This window comes from Salvelinus sp. IW2-2015, linkage group LG6.2 (assembly GCF_002910315.2).
Source record: "Salvelinus sp. IW2-2015 linkage group LG6.2, ASM291031v2, whole genome shotgun sequence".
NCBI classification, from domain to species: domain Eukaryota; kingdom Metazoa; phylum Chordata; class Actinopteri; order Salmoniformes; family Salmonidae; genus Salvelinus; species Salvelinus sp. IW2-2015.
The window spans coordinates 1,696,790-1,719,235 of NC_036846.1; the positions used below are offsets into that span (position 1 = coordinate 1,696,790).

A 22,446-nucleotide genomic window follows, 5' to 3' on the forward strand; every position below is an offset into this window, starting at 1 on the left:
GTTGTCTGTCTGTCTGTCTGTCTGTCTTTCTGCTCTGTCTGTCTGATCTGTTCTGTCTGTCTGTCTGTTCGGCTGTCTGTCTGTCTGTCTGTCTGTCTGTCTGTCTGTCTGTCTGTCTGTCTGTCTGTCTGTCTGTCTGTGAGCTGTAATCATCATGAGGTCTACCCACAGACTGAGTGTTGTGTTCTCAGTATTACTAAAGAGAAAAGCTGATTTTTTCTCAGTCTTTTCTCAGGTAATTTTGGAGAGTGGGTGGTCAGAGTGATTTTGATCAGCAGAAATGTGTGTGTACAGTTGGGCAAAAAAGTATTTAGTCAGCCACCAATTGTGCAAGTTCTCCCACTTAAAAAGAGTGAGAGAGGCCTGTAATTTTCATCATAGGTACACTTCAACTATGACAGACAAAATGAGATTTTTTTTCTCCAGAAAATCACATTGTAGATTTTTATGAATTTATTTGCAAATTATGGTGGAAAATAAGTATTTGGTCACCTACAAACAAGCAAGATTTCTGGCTCTCAAAGACCTGTAACTTCTTCTTTAAGAGGCTCCCTGTCCTCCACTCGTTACCTGTATTAATGGCACCTGTTTGAACTTGTTATCAGTATAAAAGACACCTGTCCACAACCCAACAGTCACACTTCCAAACTCCACTATGGCCAAGACCAAAGAGCTGTTCAAATGACACCAGAAACAAAATTGTTAGACCTGCACCAGGCTGGGAAGACTGAATTTGCAATAGGTAAGCAGCTTGGTTTGAAGAAATCAACTGTGGGAGCAATTATTAGGAAATGGAAGACATACAAGACCACTGATAATCTCCCTCGATCTGGGGCTCCACGCAAGATCTCACCGCCGTGTGGGTCAAAATGATCACAAGAACGTGTGCAAAAATCCCAGAACACAACGGGGGGACCTAGTGAATGACCTGCAGAGAGCTGGACCAAGTAACAAAGCCAACCATCATACACACTACGCCGCCAGGTACTCGAAATCCTGCAGTGCTAGACGTGTCCCCGGCTTAAGCCAGTACATGTCCAGGCCCGTCTGAAGTTTGCTAGAGAGAGCATTTGGATTTCCAGAAAGATTGGGAGAGATTCATATGGTCAGATGAAACCAAAATAAACTTTTGGTAAAACTCAACTCGTGTGGTTGTGAGGACAAAGAATGCTGAGTTGCATCCAAAGAACACTCTTACCTACTCCTGCCCTGCCCTGCTTTCTCCCTAGTGGTCGCAATGGAAAGATGCGCGTCCTCTCCTTCAAGACGGGACTGGTGAGCCTGTGCAATGCGGATGTTCAGGAGAAGTATAAATGTAAGTATGAGACCCTCTCATGTAGACACCACAGCCCTGCAGCCCCCTAACAAAGGGCCAAAACAAAACCAGCCTGATTGCAAGCATTACATAAAGACAACCACTTAGCCTAATGGAGGGAATTACTCTGCTGCACAATAATGGGGAAAGGCTCTCTCTCTCTCTCTCTTTATTTCTCCAAAGTACATTGGGCTTTTAGGCAGAGAGAATACACTATGGTAGAGAGAACACACACACACACACACACACACACACACACACACACACACACACACACACACACACACACACACACACACACACCATACTTAGCTCTCTCTCTCTGGGCTCTGGCCCCTCTGGCTTCCCTTTTCGATGTTCAATTATGCGCTAATATTTCACTGGTGCCCAGCTCAGGGAAAGTAAAAACCCTTTTACAGCATCTTAACCGCATTTTACAACACAGCCTTGTAAATATGTAGAGAAGGGGGGGAGAGGAGAGAGAATGAGCTCATCGGTATGAGATTTTAGACAGTCCCGACGGGTCAGGGCAGGCCCACTGTCAGTTGGCACACCATCTGTGACAGCTTGTAAAAATTGAATGGCAACAGATTTGGAGTATTTTTTATGGCAGACGAAGCACAGAAGGCCTGGCCCTAGAGGATTGTGAGGGTAGAGGCGGGCAGGCGGGGGGGGGGCAGTGATGCAAACCATGCCAATTTGTCCCAGTGATTGATCACACATTTTTTCTCCTGAGCTCAGGGGGGAGATGACCCCTGATTATGCTAGTAAACAAGGGGGCGCATCTGGTGGCAGTGAGTGAGTGAGCGTGGCAGTGTGGCAGACACAGTGTGTGTGTGTGCTTGTCTTTTGTCCCCCTGCCCCCCCAGAGCTTGAGCCGTGTGCAGGGTAGAGGCAGGCAGGCTGGCTGTCAGGGTTCTGGCTGTGGCTGGTGCTATTTATACTGGCATTGTGCAGCACCTTCAAACACCTGTCAGTATCCATCTCCTCAGTGACAGGCGGAATCACGACTCGCAGATGAAGGCTCCATTCAGAGCCTGACGAGGTAGCGAGAGCTAATGCAGCCCTTTTGTCTGCAATTAGATCAGCACGACTGCCCTTCCTCTCTCTCTTCCTCTTCCTCTTCCTCTTTCTCTTCCTCTTCCTCTTCCTCTTTCTCTTTCTCTCTCTCTTTCTCTCTTTCTCTTTCTTTCTCTCAAAAAACCTAGAAACAGGCTTAGGGAAGTATCGCCCACACGCAGGCTCACTTAGAGAAACGCTGAGAACATGGATGTTGGTACATATGTGTAGGTGTGAATAGTAGCGCCAATATGCTCGTGTACACACAAGCAGATACAATGTAAACACACACAGGCTTAGATACTACACATTACACTAGGGTAAACATCAGGGCTGAGGTACATTTTAATTGAGGGCAGTCAAATCAGGAGGTTAACCTAAATAACAATTCAAAATGTGAAAATTACTTTCAATGACTTTTCAATGAGTAGAAGCTATTTATTTCAAAAGTTTTTYGATTTTTAGAATTTTAAATTAAAATCACTTCCTGAATTGACAGCCTTCAATTCGAATTGACCCCAGSTCTGGTAAACATAATCTGGAACACATCTACACATATAGAGGTGAATAGATTCGCAAACACACATAAAGAAGTGAATAGATTCACATCCACGCATAAAGAAGTGAATAGATTCGCAAACATAAACAATCTTGTGTGCGAACTCACAAACACACACACGTTTCATTAACCCTCTTTGTTTCATCAGACTTGTTCAGGCAGGTGTCTGGTCCAGGGGGTCTGACAGACCAGCGTCACCTCACCATGCTGCTTTATGAAGCCATCCAGATCCCGCGACAGCTGGGAGAGGTGGCCGCCTTCGGAGGGAGCAACGTGGAGCCCAGTGTACGCAGCTGCTTTCGCATGGTGAGACCACACACACACACACACACACACACACACACACACACACACACACACACACACACACACACACACACACACACACACCACACACACACACACACACACACACACACACACACAGACTGACACGCGCGTGCATGAGCGCACAAATACAAGCACACACACACACACACTCCTTAAAACCTCACAATACACTGGTTAAGGATACTATGGTAACACAGGCTAGGAATTACCTAAATTCAATTGAGTTCAATTACATACGTTTTCATGAATTCCTTCAGGGGAAAGAGCACAATTAGATGCACTACATGACCAAAAGTATGTGGACACCTGCTCGTCGAACATCTCATTCCAAAATCACAGGCATTAATATGGAGTTGGTTTCCCCTTGCTATGGAGGCTGCTATAACAACCTATACCACTCTTCTGGGAAGGCTTTCCACTGAGCCGTTGTTGTTCCGTGACGTTTCCACTTCACAATAACAGCACTTACAGTTGACCGGGGAAGCTCTAGAAGGGCAGAAATTTGATGAACTGACTTGTTGGAAAGGCGGCATCCTATTGTAATGCCCTGTTAAATCATGTATTTAGAACTATGGTTTCTGTTCATGCGAAGGGTGCATGCTCGGTTTGGAACAATCAAGATGCACTATGGGTGGTGTGCAGAGGGCTTTGCAGGTTTCTCCATTGTTGCTGAGGAGAGAAAGAAAGGGGGAGAGATGCTCTTGTGGAGTGAAAAATAACATGTTGTGTACTTAAATATTTTTTTCCTGAATTGGTTTTAATTGCTGCTCGGCTGGATTAACGAAGATTCTAGACGCTTCGGGAGCTAGCTTGGATTTGTCGGATCGGGAGCTGAAGAGGACGGCTTGGTCTGAGGGAATTTGATGGCTTCGTTGATTCTGGACATTTCGGATGCATGCAGGGCAATTTCTGCCAATTGGATTATAAATAGGCAACGGCCTTGGAACTGTTGGTTTCAAGGGGTTTCTACAAAACCGTGAGTAGCTGTGGTGTTTTACGCTGAGTGAAGATGAAGGCCAACCTGGTATCTTCTGCTATAAATGTGGAGAGGATGGACACTTAAAATGAGACTGTGAGGGCGGAGAAAATCTGAGGAAAGTCAACAAGCGTCTCATCAGCCAGAAACGGTCAACGGGAAACTACAGCGGGACCCAGAAAAGGAGCGACCTGACGTCCCGGTGAAGATACGTTTCACCAAGTGCAACAAGAAACGTGAAGAAGCAAAAGACATGCTACCTACCGGCTTAGTAAGACCTAGCGCTGTTGTTCCTGTACAGATTGAAGGCATCTATGCTAAAGCTTTACTAGATAGTGGGTCTCAGATTACCCTACTCTACAGATCCTTTTTAAACAAGTACTTGACGCATCTGCCATTAAAGCTCATTGGACACTTGGAGATTTGAGGTCTTAGCTCAGAGCAATACCCAGATGATGGCTATTTGTCTTTGAAGTTGGAGTTTTCACGATCAGTAGTAGGTGTAACGGAGATCATAGAAGCACTTGTGTTGGTTTGTCCAGACCCGGCCATGAAAGGTGAAGTCTCTATCCTGGTTGGTACAAACACTTCTGTGGTTAGAAGGCTGATGATGGCCTGTCAAGAGAAAGGAGGTGAAGGTTTCCTGAGCACTCTACGTGTTCATCCTGTTATCAAAGAGGCTTATGAGAAGATGAAAGTGATCCCAACTGATGTTGAGGACCAGAAAAGAGGAACAGTATGATTTTCACAGACAAAACCTGTACTATTGCCACCTGGTGGACTAGCAAGAGTCACCGGGATTCCCGAAGTTTCCTGGATCACCATGTACCCATTTTGGTAGATAGACCTGAAGAATCCCAGTGTCCAGAAGTTTCCTGGTTTCCAGAAGAACTTCTTGTGAGATCTGAAATTCAGATGTCTATGGTTGTGTCGTCTAGAAGAATAATAGTTGTAGTCAGGGATGTATCATCAAGAGAGATAACCTTACAATGCGGCATGCCCATTGCTTCCCTGTTTCCTGTAGATGTAGCTCCTGTTCCTGCTGCCACTGAGGGGAGGAAGCGCAACTTACCTGAGAAGCTGACGTCTTCTTAATTCAACTTCTGTGACTCACCTTTATCTGAAGAATGGAAGAGGAGGTTAACTAACAAGATGATGGAACAAAAATATGTTTTCTCAACTCATGAGTTGGACGTTGGTTGTTCCAAGAGTACTCGCCATACCATTCGAGTCCCTGATGACACACTGTTTAGGGAGAGGTCTCGACGGCTGTCCCCAGCTGATGTGGAAGATGTAAGGAAACATCTGAAGAACCTGAAAGATGCTGAAATCCTCTTTCCGTCGAGAAGCCCCTATGTCGTCGCTGATTGTAGTGGTGAGGAAGAAGAACGGAACCATATGGATGTGTGTGGACTACAGAACGCTCAACAGGCGTACAGTTCCTGACCAATACACCGAACCGCAAATTGAAGATGCCCTGACCAGTTTGAATGGAGGCAAATGGCTCAGCATGTTGGATCTCAGAAGTGGATATTAATCAATTCTGATGAGTGAAGCTGACAAAGAGAAGACTGCTTTCATATGCCCGGCTGGTATTCTATCAGTTTGAGAGGATGCCGCAGGGTTGTCAGGAGCACCAGCAACTTTTCAAAGTGTTATGAAACAGACCGTTGGGGACATGAACCTGCTCGAAGTTCTAATGTACTTAGACGACCTGATAGTGTTCGGAAAGACACTGGAATAACACGAAGAGAGGCTTCTCAAAGTGTTGGATCGCTTGAAAGAAGGAGGACTGAAGTTGTCTTTGGACAATTGTCAATTCTGCCGAACGTCAGTCAACTGTGTGGGACACATAGTATCCCAGGATGGAGAGGGTACAGGTCCATTGAAGATCGAAGCAGTAACCACATGGCCGAGACCAGACACTCCGCGTTCTTTTCTCAGATTCTGTGGGTATTATAGAAGATTTGTGAAAGACTACTCAAAATTGAGTTACACTTTGAACCAACTCCTGCATGGTTACCTTCCCTCAGCCAAGAAAGGAAGAAAGCCCAAGGAAAGAACAGACAATGTGTACTTCAAGCCCTCTGAACCCTTCAGATCTAAATGGGATGAGAAATGTGAAATGGCCTTTGAGATCTGAAGGAAAGCCTCACTAAAGCTCCGGTGCTGGCTTTTGCAAACCCTCAAGAGCAATATTTTTTAATTTTTAATTTTTTTTATTCACCTTTATTTAACCAGGTAGGCTAGTTGAGAACAAGGTTCTCATTTACAACTGCGACCTGGCCAAGAATAAAGCAAAGCAGTTCGACACATACAACAACACAGAGTTTCACATGGAATAAACAAACATACAGTCAATAATACAGTAGAAAAATACTATATACAGTGTGTGCAAATGAGGTAAGATAAGGGAGGTAAGGCAATACATAGGCCATGGTGGCGAAGTAATTACAATATACCAATTAAACACTGGAGTGATTGATGTGCAGAAGATGAATGTGCAAGTAGAGATACTGGAGTGCAAAGGAGCAAGATAAATAAATAAATACAGTATGGGGATGAGGTAGTTGGATGGGCTATTTACAGATGGGCTATGTAAAGGTGCAGTGATCTGTGAGCTGCTCTGACAGCTGATGCTTAAAGCTAGTGAGGGAGATATGAGTCTCCAGCTTCAGTGATTTTTGCATTTTGTTCCAGTCATTGGCAGCAGAGAACTGGAAGGAAAGTCGGCCAAAGGAGGAATTGGCTTTGGGGGTGACTAGTGAGATATACCTGCTGGAGCGCGTGCTACGGGTGGGTGCTGCTATGGTGACCAGTGAGCTGAGATAAGGTGTGGCTTTACCTAGCAGAGACTTGTAGATGACCTGGAGCCAGTGGGTTTGGCGACGAGTATGAAGCGAGGGCCAGCCAACAAGAGCGTACAGGTCGTACAGGTTTGGTGACAAAACGGATGGCACTGTGATAGACTGCATCCAGTTTGTTGAGTAGAGTGTTGGAGGCTATTTTATAGATGACATCACCGAAGTCGAGGATCGGTAGGATGGTCAGTTTTACAAGGGTATGTTTGGCAACATAAGTGAAGAATGCTTTGTTGTGAAATAGGAAGCCGATTCTAGATTTAATTTTGGATTGGAGATGCTTAATTTGAGTCTGGAAGGAGAGTTTACAGCCTAACCAGACACCTAGGTATTTGTAGTTGTCCACATATTCTATGTCAGAACCGTCCAGAGTAGTTATGCTGGACGGGCGGGCAGTTGCGGGCAGCGATCGGTTGAAGAGCATGTATTTAGTTTTAATTGCATTTAAGAGCAGTTGGAGGCAACGGAAGGAGAGTTGTAAGGCATTGAAGCTCGTCTGGAGGTTAGTTAATACAGTGTCCAAAGAAGGGCCAGAAGTATACAGAATGGTGTCGTCTGCGTAGAGGTGGATCAGAGAATCACCAGCAGCAAGAGCGACATCATTGATGTATACAGAGAAGAGAGACGGCCCGGGAATTGAACCCTGTGGTACCCCCATAGAGACTGCCAGAGGTCCRGACAACAGGCCCTCCGATTTGACACACTGAACTCTATCAGAGAAGTAGTTGGTGAACCAGGCGAGGCAATCATTTGAGAAACCAAGGCTGTTTAGTCTGCCGATAAGAATGTGGTGATTGACAGAGTCGAAAGCCTTGGCCAGGTCGATGAATACGGCTGCACAGTAATGTCTCTTATTGATGGCGGTTATGATATCGTTTAGGACCTTGAGCGTGGCTGAGGTGCACCCATGACCAGCTCTGAAACCAGATTRCATAGCGGAGAAGATACGTGGGATTCGAAATGGGAGCGTTTGACAGTGATGAGGGGTGGTCGTTTGACCTCAGACCCATTACGGATGCAGGCAATGAGGCAGTGATCGCTGAGATCTTGGTTGAAAACAGCAGAGGTGTATTTGGAGGGCAAGTTGGTTAGGATGACATCTATGAGGGTGCCTGTGTTTACGGATTTGGGGTTGTACCTGGTAGGTTCATTGATAATTTGTGTGAGATTGAGGGCATCAAGCTTAGATTGTAGGATAGCTGGGGTGTTAAGCATGTCCAGTTTAGGTCACCTAGCAGCACGAGCTCTGAAGATAGATGGGGGGCAATCAATTCACATATGGTGTCCAGGGCACAGCTGGGGGCAGAGGGTGGTCTATAGCAAGCGGCAACGGTGAGAGACTTGTTTCTGGCAATATGTAATACATGTTGATGCAAGCGGTGAAGGGTTAGGTGGAGTATTGTACCAAGAAGACAAGGATCAACATCTGCGTCCAGTTGCATTCATCAGCCAAAGTTTATCCCCGTCTGAGTGTAATTACTCTGCTCATGAGTTACAATATCTAGCATTAAAGTGGGCCGTCATTGATAAACTGCACGATTGCCTGTATGGAGCAAAGTTCGAGGTGAGAACAGACAACAATCTACTTACATACAGTACCAGTCAAGAGTTTGGACACACCTACTCATTCAAGGGTTTTTCTTTGTAGAATAATAGTGTAGATATCAAAACTATGAAATAACACATATGGAATCATCTAGTAACCAAAAAAGTGTTAAACAAATCCAAATATATTGTATACATGAGAATCTTCAAAGTGGCCACCCTTTGCCTTGATGACAGCTTTGCACACTCTTGGCATTCTCTCAACCAGCTTCACCTGGAATGCTTTTCCAACAGTCTTGAAGAAGTTCCCACATATGCTGAGCACTTGTTGGCTGCTTTTCCTTCACTCTGTGGTCCAACTCATCCCAAACCATCTCAATTGGTTTGAGGTCGGGTGATTGTTGAGGCCAGGTCATCTGATGCAGCACTCCATCACTCTCCTTCTTGGTCAAATAGCCCTTACACAGCCTGGAGGTTTGGTGGGTCATTGTCCTGATGAAAGCAAATTATATTTCCACTAAGCCCAAACCAGATGGGATGGCGTATTGCAGCAGAATGCTGTGGTAGCCATACTGGTTAAGTGTGCCTTGAATTCTAAATAAATCACAGACAGTGTCACCAGTAAAGCACTCCTGCACCATCACCCCCCCCCCCCCCCCTCCATTTTCCACAGTGGAACCACAAATGCAGCGGACATCCGTTCACCTACTCTGCGTCTCACAAAGACACGGCGGTTGGAAATTTGGACTAATCAGACCAAAGGACAGATTTCCACTGGTCTAATGTCCATTGCTCGTGTTTCTTGGTCCAAGCAAGTCTCTTCTTCTTATTCAAATCAAATCAAATCCAATTTTATTGGTCACATACACATGGTTAGCAGATGTTAATGCGAGTGTAGCGAAATGCTTGTGCTTCTAGTTCTGACCATGCAGTAATATCTAACAAGTAATCTAACAATTTCACAACAACTACCTTATACACACAAGTGTAAGGAATGAAAACAATATGTACATATAAATATATGGATGAGCGATGGCCGAACGGCATTGGCAAGATGCAGTAGATGGTATAGAGTACAGTATATACATATGAGATGAGTAATGTAGGGTATGTAAACATTATATAAAGTGGCATTGTTTAAATTGACTAGTGATACATTTATTGCATCAAATTTGTAATTATTAAAGTGGCTAGAGATTTGAGTCAGTATGTTGGCAGCAGCCACTCAATGTTAGTGATGGCTGTTTAATAGTCTGATGGCCTTGAGATAGAAGCTGTTTTTCAGTCTCCCGGTCCCAGCTTGGATGCACCTGTACTGACCTCGCCTTCTGGATGATAGTGGGGTGAACAGGCAGTGACTTGGGTGGTTGTTGTCCTTGATGATCTTTTAAGCCTTCCTGTGACATTGGGTGGTGTAGGTGTCCTGGAGGGCAGATAGTTTGCCCCCGGTGATACGTTGTGCAGACCTCACTACCCTCTGGAGAGCCTTACGGTTGTGGGCGGAGCAGTTGCCGTACCAGGTGGTGATACAGCCCGACAGGATGCTCTCGATTGTGCATCTGTAAAAGTTTGTGAGTGTTTTTGGTGACAAGCCAAATTTCTTCAGCCTCCTGAGATTGAAGAGGCGCTGTTGTGCCTTCTTTACCACGCGGTCTGTGTGGGTGGACCATTTCAGTTTGTCCGTGATGTGTATGCCGAGGAACTTAAACCTTTCCACCTTCTCCACTACTGTCCCGTCGATGTGGATAGGGGGGTGCTCCCTCTGCTGTTCCCTGAAGTCCACGATCATCTCCTTTGTTTTGTTGACGTTGAGTGTGAGGTTTTTTCCTGACACCACACTCCGAGGGCCCTCACCTCCTCCCTGTAGGCCGTCTCGTCATTGCTGGTAATCAAGCCTACCACTGTAGTGTCGTGTGCAAACTTTAGGATTGAGTTGGAGGCGTGCATGGCCACGCATTCATGGGTGAACAGGGAGTACAGGAGAGGGCTGAGAACGCACCCTTGTGGGGCCCCAATTTTGAGGATCAGCGGGGTGGAAATGTTGTTTCCTACCCTCACCACTTGGGGGCGGCCCGTCAGAAAGTCCAGGACCCAATTGCACAGGGCGGGGTCGAGACCCAGGGTCTCGAGCTTAATGACTAGTTTGGAGGGTACTATGTTAAACGCTGAGCTGTAGTCGATGAATACCATTCTTACATAGGTATTCCTCTTGTCCAGATGGGTTAGGGCAGTGTGCAGTGTGACTGCGATTGCGTCGTCTGTGGACCTATTGGGGCGGTAAGCAAATTGGAGTGGGTCTAGGGTGTCAGGTAGGGTGGAGGTGATATGATCCTTGAGTAGTCTCTCAAAGCACTTCATGATGACGGAAGTGAGTGCTATGGGGCGATAGTCATTTAGCTCAGCAGGAACAGGAACAATGGTGGCCCTCTTGAAGCATGTTGGAACAGCAAACTGGGACAGGGATTRATTGAATATGTCCGTAAACACACCAACCAGCTGGTCTGCTCTCTGGACGCGGCTAGGGATGCCGTCTGGGTCGGCAGCCTTGCGAGGGTTAACACATTTAAATGTTTTACTCACGTTGGCAGCAGTGTYCTTTTAGGAGTGGTTTCTTTGCAGAAATTTGATCATGACGGTCTGATTCATGCAGTCTCCTCTGAACAATTTATGTTGAGATGTCTGTTACTTGAACTCTGTGAAGCATTTATTTGGGCTGCAATATGAGTTGCAATTAACTCTAATGAACTTTTCTTCTGCAGCAGAGGTAACTCTGGGTCTTCCTTTCCTGTGGCGGTCCTCATGAGAGCCAGTTTCATCATAGCGCTTGATGGTTTTTGCGACTGCACTTGAAGAAACTTTAAAAGTTCATGACATTTTCCGCATTGACTGACCTTCATGTCTTAAAGTAATGAAGGCTTGTCGTTTCTCTTTGCTTATTTGAGCTTTTCTTGCCATAATATGGACTTGGTCTTTTACCAAATAGGGCTATCTTCTGTATACCACCACTATCATGTCATAACACAACTGATTGGCTCAAACACATAAAATGTACTTTTAACAAGGCACACCTGTTAATTGAAATTGACTACCTCATGAAGCTGGTTGAGAGAGTGTGCAAAGCTGTCATCAAGGCAAAGGGTGGCTACTTTGAAAAATCTAAAATATTAAAACATTTTGATTTGTTTAACACTTTTTTGTTTCAACATGATTCCATATGTGTTATTTCATAGTTTTGATGTCTTCACTATTATTTTACCACGTAGAAAATAGTACAAATAAAGAAAAACCCTTGAATGAGTAGATGTGTCTAAACTTTTGACTGGAACTGTCGGTAGGATGCCCACAAACTTGCTCTAGGACGCCCACAAACTTGACAAGACCCCTCTGAAGGTCCCCCGTAACAGTTGAAGGAATGAATGGAAGTATATACTGTATTGAGATACTGTTTAGTGACAAAAATAAGGGGTTAAATACATATAAAAAATAAAATGTTTCCTGATCTTTATTATATCTCTCAGATATAGGACAGACATTTCAGAACAAACTTCCTTTTGAAACAATTTGGGGGACTATCTGTTGTTCCATGTAGTGAATCTGTTATTCAATGCGTTTGTAAGGGCTAATAGCAGTAAGGCCAAACATTTTTTTAAATCTAATATTATTATTAAAAATAATATCTAAATGATCCTTACTATGACCGTCTTAAAACATTTCCATATAGCTTAGTGCCCCCCCCCCCCCCCCCCCGATTCCCGGCTTAGACAGGGCTTAGACTCTTATGGGTTAATTACAGATTTCTTGATTAATCTTAATTCATTCTGACTATTTTAAAAGCATGTTACTATTTTGAGGAAGTGGCTATGTTGTTGCTACGGTGACTCAGGAGGGACAAACAACAGTACCTGCCAGGGTACGATATGCGAACATAGCACATCCACATCAAACCACACCCCCAAGACAACTCTCGTTTGACTTCAGTCCTAGCCGCTAGCATTTCTTAATGAGCAATCTTCAAAACGAGGACAAATCAGGAAGCGCAGTCACCCTCTAAGGACTTTAATGAAATTAATCTGGTTCAAAAGACTTGTGCAGGTGGAACCAAATGGAATATACCATAACATGATTTTAAAGTTTTGCCATTGCAAGATGGAGGCAATGAAGAACTGTAAACAACTCTTTCCTCCCATTCCACTGCTGTTGCTGAGGACATTGTCATTTCCACTCTCATATATGGGGGTTCACATTTTTGGAATCCCGCCTCGTGGCATTTAGCTCAGGAGAGAAACTAATTATAGACTTGGGACTAGCGGGGACCAGGTTTTTGGGAGGTGGCCTTTTTAAAACCATTCTAAAACCCTTAATTCTTCCCTTTTTTCTTTTTTTTTACAGCCAATCCTCAATTAAATCTCGCTCTATTCCCATCCATACTTCTGATATCAACTTGGGGTGATTTAAACCCCTTCATTTCACCATTTGCTCTATGTCAAGTCTTTTATGAGCAGCCTGAATTATCAGTGTAGTGACAATTTATCACGTTGGCGTGGTAATAAAGTCAAAGTGAGGGGATGACACGCGCTGGCACTTGTTGTGGGCGGAGAGGTATAGTRGAGTCATTGATGACAGAGGGGCAGATGGGTTTGGCTCTACATGGAGGACAGAGGACCAGAGAGGAGGGAGTTACACTACAGTGGGCATGAAATGCTGTGGCCCTCCGTGGTCTGTGTATAGAGAGACCAGCCTGTTGTGCCCTGTGAAGTGATGGAGAGTGTGTTTTCTCTGTGTGTTGTTGCTTTGTGTAGTCAGTGTGTTTGCTACGTTTTGATGTGGCCAGAATAATCTACAAATGCTTTGATTTTATGATTATTTTAATCAATATATACTTTGCGGTGTTCAGTGTACTCAGTGGGTTCAGTATGCTGAAACATTTGTCCTCCCACAATCAGAGCTGGCTACTGAACCATAAAGCAGAGACGAGAGTCGAGGAGAGGTGAGCAGGGCAGAGAAAAGAGCAGTGAGGAGAGGAGCCTCGTTTCCCTGGAGAACTCTCAATCCAGCACGCCTCCTCGGCCATGATACACACACACACACTCACACATTAATTACGCTGCTTTGGCTGAGCCAGGACGAGACTCCAGGGAAATCAACGTTTTAATGCATCTCTGATGCACACTTAATGAGAATTTTACACATTACCAATTCTCCTTTATTAGCCTGACTTTTTATCCCATTTTTTTCTGCACGTCTCTGGAATGCYGGAATGGCTTTGGAACGTTAGAACCGCAACAGGTCCTCTGACAAAGTCACCACGCTCACTGGCCSCTATCAACTTCCTCTTTCTCTATTTGTGCTTTCTGCAGCAGTTTATATACGACTTCTTCAAGGGTCATTTTACGTGAATATTCCATTACCTTGTAATAAGTAGCCTACAGAATGTAAATACAGGCAATTTGATGTCGTGGTAAGTAAATTGTACTGCATACCTATACTAGATAATAGCATTTTACAGACAAACAAACAAACAGGAGAACAAACAAACATAAGTTACTCTGGTATGATGTTTCCTATGTTCTTTCTCCCGTAGGCCCCAGGTAAGCTAGCCATCGAGGTATCGCACTTCCTGGAGTGGATGAGTCTGGAGCCCCAGTCTGTAGTGTGGCTGGCTGTTCTGCAGCGTGTGGCTGTGGCCGAGTGCGCCAAGCACCAGGCCAAGTGTTACATCTGTAAACAGTGCCCCATCAAGGGATTCAGGTGGGTCTATTGTACCTCTATCAGAGATGAATAAAGGTGGATGTGTGACACACAATACTGTATGCACACACACACAAAAATACATCTAGGTTGAGGATAGAGCTATTGCTAAGACCTCTCTAATGTTACTGACTGTGACATGGTCTTCCGTTCTGCTGATCTGTCCTGACAGGTACCGCAGTCTTAAACAATTCAATGTGGACATCTGCCAGACGTGCTTCCTCACAGGACGCACCACCAAGGGAAAGAAGCTCCACTACCCCATCATGGAGTACTATACCCCAGTAAGAAGGAGTACTACACCCAGGCTGCCTCACGAATGGCACCCTATTAATATTAAAAAAGTAGTGCACTATGCAGGGAATAGGGTGCACCTAGTACTGCATAGTAGTGCACTGTACAGGGAATAGGGTGCCATTTCCGACGCAGGCTATACTACGCTCTAAACTACCATCTTAAAGGGACAATCTGCAGTTCAAACAATAACAAAGTGCCACCCCTCCGCTGTTTCGGTAAAAAGCTGAGGGATGGGGTTGGGGAAACGTAACCACTCTCAAATCCATAGACAGAGCTATTGATGCAAGGACTGACCATCCAAGATATAACAAATTATAGTTTTAACAATGGTTTGAGGCTATAGGGAAAAGTGGGGTAAGTTGAGACAAGGGGTTACTTGAGCCACCCCTTGTTTCTAGGAAACTATGCACCAAATGTAATGTGACCAAATATTTAGGAAGAGGTTAGCCGGGGCTGACGGTGGCCAACAGCACACCACCGATGTTCTCACTGCCAGAACATTCACACCCAATCAATAGATCAGGGTTTGGCTACTTAGCTACATGTACTGTATACGGTTTTCCAAGATCTCATTTCAGAACTAAATCAGGATTAGCCATGTTATAAGTGTCCGGAGGAGAAGCAATACAGATCATAGGAAGTGTGATATAGAAAGTTACACCTAATATTGGAAAACAAAGCAATACACCCAAATACAACAGTAACACATTGATAACACTTGCATCATGTTTCCTGTAGGGCCTTGCTATCCTAATGGAAAAGTACCACAGAACTGAACCCTACCCGGTTATCAAACAAACTATGAGGGCTGGAAGCCGCTCCGCTCGTGGATCACATACCAACTGACTGATCTAGCACATTTTGACAGATGGCACAGAACCACCATTCTCTCTGACTCCGGCCCAGTGCAAACACCTCCGACATGGCCGACTGGGGAGGGAAAGCTGCTTGAATTTGCGAAACAAAGAATTAAACCTTTTGGAGAAGGGGTGATTAGCTGACGGCGGCGGCCGCTAGCGCACTAGAGTGTTAAGACCTTTCAGTGAATGCAGGGTTTGGATAATCTTTCCTCCACAAAGGTGCGTGGGGCTAATCCAGGCCACTTTGCTGAGCTGTGGATCAAATCCCACAGGAGTGTGGGAAGGCCAGCGGGACAGCCAACGCTCCGCCCTCTTGGTGGCCAGGGGGCCTATCCCAGGGTGCTTTGCACCAGTATAGACCGCCTGCTTGCTCCATAGCTCTGCTGTAATTGTGTTGGACAGAGGGAGTGTGCTGGATGCCGAAGAAGCAAGGTCTCAGACAAAACTCATAATTGAACTGACTGGAATGGTTTGCATAATAGATTGTTGTGTGTGTGTTATGTTATGTGTGTGTGTGTGTGTGTGTGTGTGTGTGTGTGTGTGTGTGTGTGTGTGTGTGTGTGTGTGTGTGTGTGTTGTGGTGTTGTGTGTGTGTGTGTTGTTGTGTGTGTGTGTTGTGTGTGTGTGTGTGTGTGTGTGTGTGTGTGTGTGTGTGTGTGTGTGTGTGTGTGTGTGTTATAAGGAGTGAGGAATTACATCCAAATGGACTCAATCCCTTCTTTGAGTATTTTACTTCCTAATAGCAGCAAAAACTAAGCAGAAACCTGAAGGAAACCTTTTCTGTGTATGAGTCGGTTTCATATTCAAGCGTTTTATTCAGTTTGTCAAGTCACATTCAAAACAAGAATATGACTAATTCAAGTATATCATATTTAAATTATTTTATTTAATCTAATGCTTTTCTGTTTTTGAATATTCTGACCCCCAAAATATTGTAAAATTAATTGTCTGGAAATGAATGATTTCAAAAACCTTAATGAAGCTTATACTTTGTCAATAAATGTGTAGACCTATGAATTCCTACATGAATTGTATCCTTTGCCTGTTAACTAATTTATTTAAAAAGTATAGACTAATCCTATATGATATGCCTATTCACACTCATTATCCAACAAATTGAACATGTTGATGATAAACCGTGTGCAACAAAGGAATGGATTTACAGGTTAGGCCTATATCCACATTGGCATCTGATATGATTGTAGGGGAGTGTGGGGTAAATTGAGCCACCCCTTTTTCTAGGAGACCATACATAAAGTTAATTATATGACCAAATATTTAGGGAGAAGTCATCATTTTATGGAGTCTGAAGGTTGAAACCACATGGATGTTAGGAAAAATATATATATATTTTCAAAAAGTCTCTAATGAATTTATTGGATTATAGGTTTCATGATGTTTGTATCTAAACCAAAGTAGATCATTTTAAAATTGTTTTATACATTAGTTGGGGTCTCCAAAGATACAATATGAGGTCTTAAACCTATCATGAAAGTGCATCCTTGTAGCTGTGTGGCTAATATAGTCAAAATGTTTTGAGTTGAGTTGAGTTAAGTTGAGCCAATGGCCACTATGCATAATATGAACAGTATTTTTGCAATGTGTCGTGCGTATGAACTCAAGATAGTGAATTTGTATTGTTACAGAGCAGACATCATCATGCCCTACAGTGGCTTGCGAAAGTATTCACCCCCCTTGGCATTTTTCCTATTTTGTTGTCTTACAAACTGGAATTAAAATATATTTTTGGGGGGGTTTGTATCATTTGATTTGCACAACATGCCTACCACTTTAAAGATGCAAAATATGTTTTATTGTGAAACAAACAAGAAATAAGACMAAAAAATTGAAAACTTGAGTGTGCATAACTATTCACACCCCAAAGTCAATACTTTGTAGAGCCACCTTTCGCTGCAGTTACAGCTGCAAGTCTCTTGGGGTATGTCTCTATAAGCTTAGCACATCGAGCCACTGGGATTTTTGCCCATTCTTCAAGGCAAAACTGCTCCAGCTCCTTTTTGTTGGAGGGGTTCCGCTGCTATACAGCGATCTTTAAGTCATACCACAGATTCTCAATTGGATTGAGGTCTGGGCTTTGACTAGGCCATTCCAAGACATTTAAATGTTTCCCCTTAAACCACTCGAGTGTTGCTTTAGCAGTATGCTTAGGGGCATTGTCCTGCTGGAAGGTGAACCTCTGTCCTAGTCTCAAATCTCTGGAAGACTGAAACATGTTTCCCTCGAGAATTTCCCTGTATTTAGCACCATCCATCATTCCTTCAATTCTGACACGTTTCCCGGTCCCTGCCGATGAAAAACATCCTCACAGCATGATGCTGCCACCACCATGCTTCACTGTGGGGATGATGTTCTTGGGGTGATAAGAGGTGCTGGGTTTGCGCCAGACATAGCGCTTTCCTTTATGGCCAAAAAGCAAAATTTTTGTCTCATCTGACCAGAATACCTTCTTCCATATGTTTGGGGAGTCTCCCACATGCTTTTTGGTGTGATTACTTATTTTTTCCTTAAGCATGGCTTTTTTCTGGCCACTCTTCTGTAAAGGCCAGCTCTGTGGCGTGTACGGCTTAAAGTGGTCCTATGGACAGATACTCCAATCTCCACTGTGGAGCTTTGCAGCTCCTTCAGGGTTATCTTGGTCTCTTTGTTGCCTCTCTGATTAATGCCCTCCCTGCCTTGTCCATGAGTTTTGGTGGGTGGCCCTCTCTTGGCAGGTTTGTTATGGTACCATATTCTTTCCATTTTTTAATAATGGATTTAATTGCGCTCCGGGGGATGTTCAAAGTTTCTGATATTTTTTTATAACTCAACCCTGATCTGTACTTCTCCAAAACTTTGTCCCTGACCTGTTTGGAGAGCTCCTTGGTCTTCATGGTGCCTCTTGCTTTGTGGTGCCCCTTGCAGAGTGGTGTTGCAGACTGTGGGGCCTTTCAGAACAGGTGTGTATATACTGAGATCATGTGACACTTAAATAAAGTCCACCTGTGTGCAATCTAACTAATTCTGTGACTTCTGAAGGTAATTGGTTGCACCATCTTTTTTAGGGGCTTCATAGCAAAGGGGGTGAATACATATGCACGCACCACTTTTCCGTTTTACATTTTTTTGAAACAAGTAATTTTTTACATTTCACTTCACTAATTTGGACTATTTTGTGTATGTCCATTACATGAAATCCAAATTAAAATCTATTTAAACTACAGGTTGTAATGCAACAAAATAGGAAAAACATCAAGGGGGATGAATACTTTTGCAAGGTTACTGTATGTATACAAACGTAAAACAAGCAGGGGTCTAGCCCCCCTTGAGGTTCTTGAGAGAGGGAATGATAGAGTAGCAGAGGCACACAAGGTTTTATCTGATGACATGATGTCTGAGCTTGCTAAACATATGAAGAATCTTGAGGACCAGTTTCATGGCCTTAGTAGCCTCAAATGCAGAGAACCTGCCTACGAATTGGTACATCGAAAACAACATCCCTGTCCCAGACAACTGGTCAAGAAATAGAAGGGTAAGTGATATTGAACAGAGAGCTTTATATCTGAATGTAGGCAGACATTTAAGATATACAATACACCACACCCCCATTCCATGAATTAAACTTTACCTACCAGCACCATCACCCACTGTCACAGGACGCCRTCACCCACTGTCACAGGACACCGTCACCCACTGTCACAGGACACCGTCACCCACGGCATACATTTTTTTGGACAAGATATGCTTTCCAATCTGTTATGTTTACATGAATTCTGATTATTTCGAGGGATACACAACATCCTGAAATATATGCAGGGATCTTTGTTTGAAAGAATAATAAACTCAGCMAAAAAAATGTCCTCTCACTGTCAACTGGTTTAATTTTCAGCAAACTTAACATGTGTAAATGTTTGTATGAACATAACAAGATTCAACAACTGAGACATAAACTGAACAAGTTCCATAGACATGTGACAGACAGAAATTGAATAATGTGTCCCTGAACAATGGGGGGGTCAAAATCAAAAGTAACAGTCAGTATCTGGTGTGGCCACCAGCTGCATTAAGTACTGCAGTGCATCTCCTCCTCATGGACTGCACCAGATTTGACAGTTCTTGCTTTGAGATGATACCCCACTCTTCCACCAAGGCACCTACAAGTTCCTGGACATTTCTGGGGGAATGGCCCTAGCCCTCACCCTCTGATCCAACAGGTCCCAGACGTGCTCAATGGGATTGAGATCCGGAGGCATCTTTGCTGGCCATTGACAGAACACTGACATTCACTGTCTTGCAGGAAATCACAACAGAACGACAGTCTGGCTGGTGGCATTGTCATGCTGGAGGGTCATGTAGGATAGCCTGCAAGAAGGTACCCATGAGGGGAGGAGTGTCTTCCCTGTAACGCACAGACGCGTTTGAGATTGCCTGCGCAATGACAACAAGCTTCAGTCCGATATGCGTGTGACACACCGCCCAGACCATGACGGCATCCTCCAACCTCCAGAATCATTCACGCTCCTAAGACAGCCGCAGGTAAACGCTCATTCTCTTCAACGATAAACGCAAATCGACCATCACCCCTGCTGAGTACAAAACCGTGACTCGTCAGTGATAAGTGCACTTTTGCCCTGTCTCCGTGTCTCAGCACACGGTGCGGTCTCGTGCCCATTAGGCGACGTTATCTGATGTCTGTGTGAGATGCCTTATCAACAGGCCTACAACTGTTCCTCTCGTCTCAGCTTCTCTCTAACTCTCTCGTCTGGACAGTCTGAGCACTGATGGAGGGATTGTGCATTCCTGGTGTAAACCGGTCAGTTGTTGCCCATCCTGGTACCTGTCCCGCAGCGTGTGTATGTTCTGATGTACCGATCCTGTGCACACGTCGTGTTACACTGCGTCTGCAACTGTGAGATGGATCAGTTGTTCCGTCCTGTCTCCTTGTATCGCTGTCTTAGGCGTCTCACAGTATGGACATTGCAATTATTTCCCTGGCCACATCTGCAGTCCTCATGCCTCCTTGCAGCATGCCTAAGCACGTTCACGCAGCTGAGCAGGGACCCTGGCATCTTTCTTGATGTTTTTCAGAGTCAGTTAGAAAGGCCTCTTTAGTGTACTAAGTTTTCATAACTGTGACCTTAATTGCCTACCGTCTGTAAGCTGTTAGTGTTTTAACGACCGTTCCACAGGTGCATGTTCATTAATTGTTCATGGTTCATTGAACAAGCATGGGAAACAGTGTTAAAACCCTTTACAATGAAGATCTGTGAAGTTATTTGGATTTTTAYGAATTATCTTTGAAAGACAGGGTCCTGAAAAAGGGACATTTCTTTTTTTGCTGAGTTTATATTTCCCTTGACATAGTAATGCGGAATGTAAAAATTGGCTCAACATACCCCACTCTCCCATACAGTGTTTGTTAAGAATTGCATTGTTTACAAGCAATGGACTAAAACAAGCTTATATTTCAGGTTCTGATGGGGTTACGACAGTTGAACTAAGCCCAAGAGGCATTTTTAAGTTAGATTCTTCAAGAATCAATGTGTATATTTCATTAATTTAAAAGTCCAAATATGGATTTAGCAATCGCTGGTTGCCCCTTTAAGAGAGTGTGGATGTCACACTAGCTCACTATTTCAGCTCTAATCAATGCGGGGCTGTGGGATATGGCAGGGAGCTATGTGTCAAATGATTTCTCCCAGGGCAGTATTTCAACCAGGGGAAGGTTTAAGTGGAGCTAGGCTGGAGTTTTTTTTTCTTCAGTGCTCTGACTCCTATGGTGCTGGGTTCTATGATGGAGTGGGGGTGGGTACAAGACTGTAAGACTGTAGTCCAGTGAGGTCAGACGGAGATAGAGGGGGGCAGGACAACTGGACTAGCAGCAGGAAAGAAAGTTTAGTTCAAGACAAGGCTCGCTCTCTCTCTCTTGCGTGTGTGTGCTTGCGTGCGTGTGTAGTGTAAAGAATTCTAAAGTGCTGCACTTTGTCTTCTTGTCCTCTCACTACCATTCTCCTCTCCTCCATTCCGGTCCCCTCATCTAAATCATGTGGCAGACCACCTCAGGAGAAAAGATGCGGGACTTTGCCAAAACGCTGAAGAACAAGTTCCGGTCGAAGCAGTACTTTAGCAAGCACCCTCAGCGGGGCTACCTGCCTGTCCAGTCGGTGCTGGAGGCCGAGAACTCTGARACGTGAGTCATACCCCTATAGACACAGATGGCTAGACAGACTGGCACAGAGAAGACAGGAAACATGATTTGACAGAGAGAGGGAGACTGCTTATATACAGTATATGACAGCAATACATTTTCCAATAATGTTACGATGTAAGCTTTGTTGGCAATAATCTATGATGTTGAGGGGAAGGGAGCACTTCTGTTTTGATGTGGTTGGTTGTACATGAATGGGATTCAATACGTTTTTAAGAAGTAGACACCACGAAGTACCAGGAGTAGAGGTATTAATGATGTTTTTCTGTGTTTTACCAGGCCGTGCTCCTCTCCCAAGCTACCCCATGCAGACACACACAGCAGAATCGAGCACTTCGCTAGCAGGTCGGGTGTTATACGCACGCACACACACACGCACGCACGCACGCACGCACGCACACACACACACACACACACACACACACGCAGCCCAAAATAAATACTCCCATCCTACCCTACCACCTTACTTAACTCCTCTGCCTACTCCAGTCCTGAACCATCTGTCTCCTTCCCTCCTTCCGTTCTCCTCACACTCCCCAGTTCTCTCTCCTCAATCTGATTAAGATATTGATCTGGCTGCATCTTGGTCTGAGCTTTGACTTGAGTGGAGACTGTTGTGCCCAACTGGTATCCTCTCTCTCTTTCTCTCTTTCTCGCTGGATGAGGAGAGAGGCGAAGAGAGAGAAGAGAG

General features: G+C 44.4%; 1 protein-coding gene across 1 annotated transcript in view; it reads left to right on the forward strand.

Annotated features, from left to right (window-relative positions):
• Positions 1 to 22,446, forward strand: part of drp2 (dystrophin related protein 2) — a 126,409-nt gene that overhangs the window by 84,574 nt on the left and 19,389 nt on the right. Inside the window, exons 12-17 of the mRNA XM_070444141.1 lie at positions 1,230 to 1,315; positions 3,082 to 3,239; positions 14,227 to 14,393; positions 14,566 to 14,677; positions 21,601 to 21,737; positions 22,035 to 22,100. Of these exons, the coding sequence (XP_070300242.1) occupies positions 1,230 to 1,315; positions 3,082 to 3,239; positions 14,227 to 14,393; positions 14,566 to 14,677; positions 21,601 to 21,737; positions 22,035 to 22,100 (726 nt within the window). The remainder of the gene's footprint in view (positions 1 to 1,229; positions 1,316 to 3,081; positions 3,240 to 14,226; positions 14,394 to 14,565; positions 14,678 to 21,600; positions 21,738 to 22,034; positions 22,101 to 22,446) is intronic.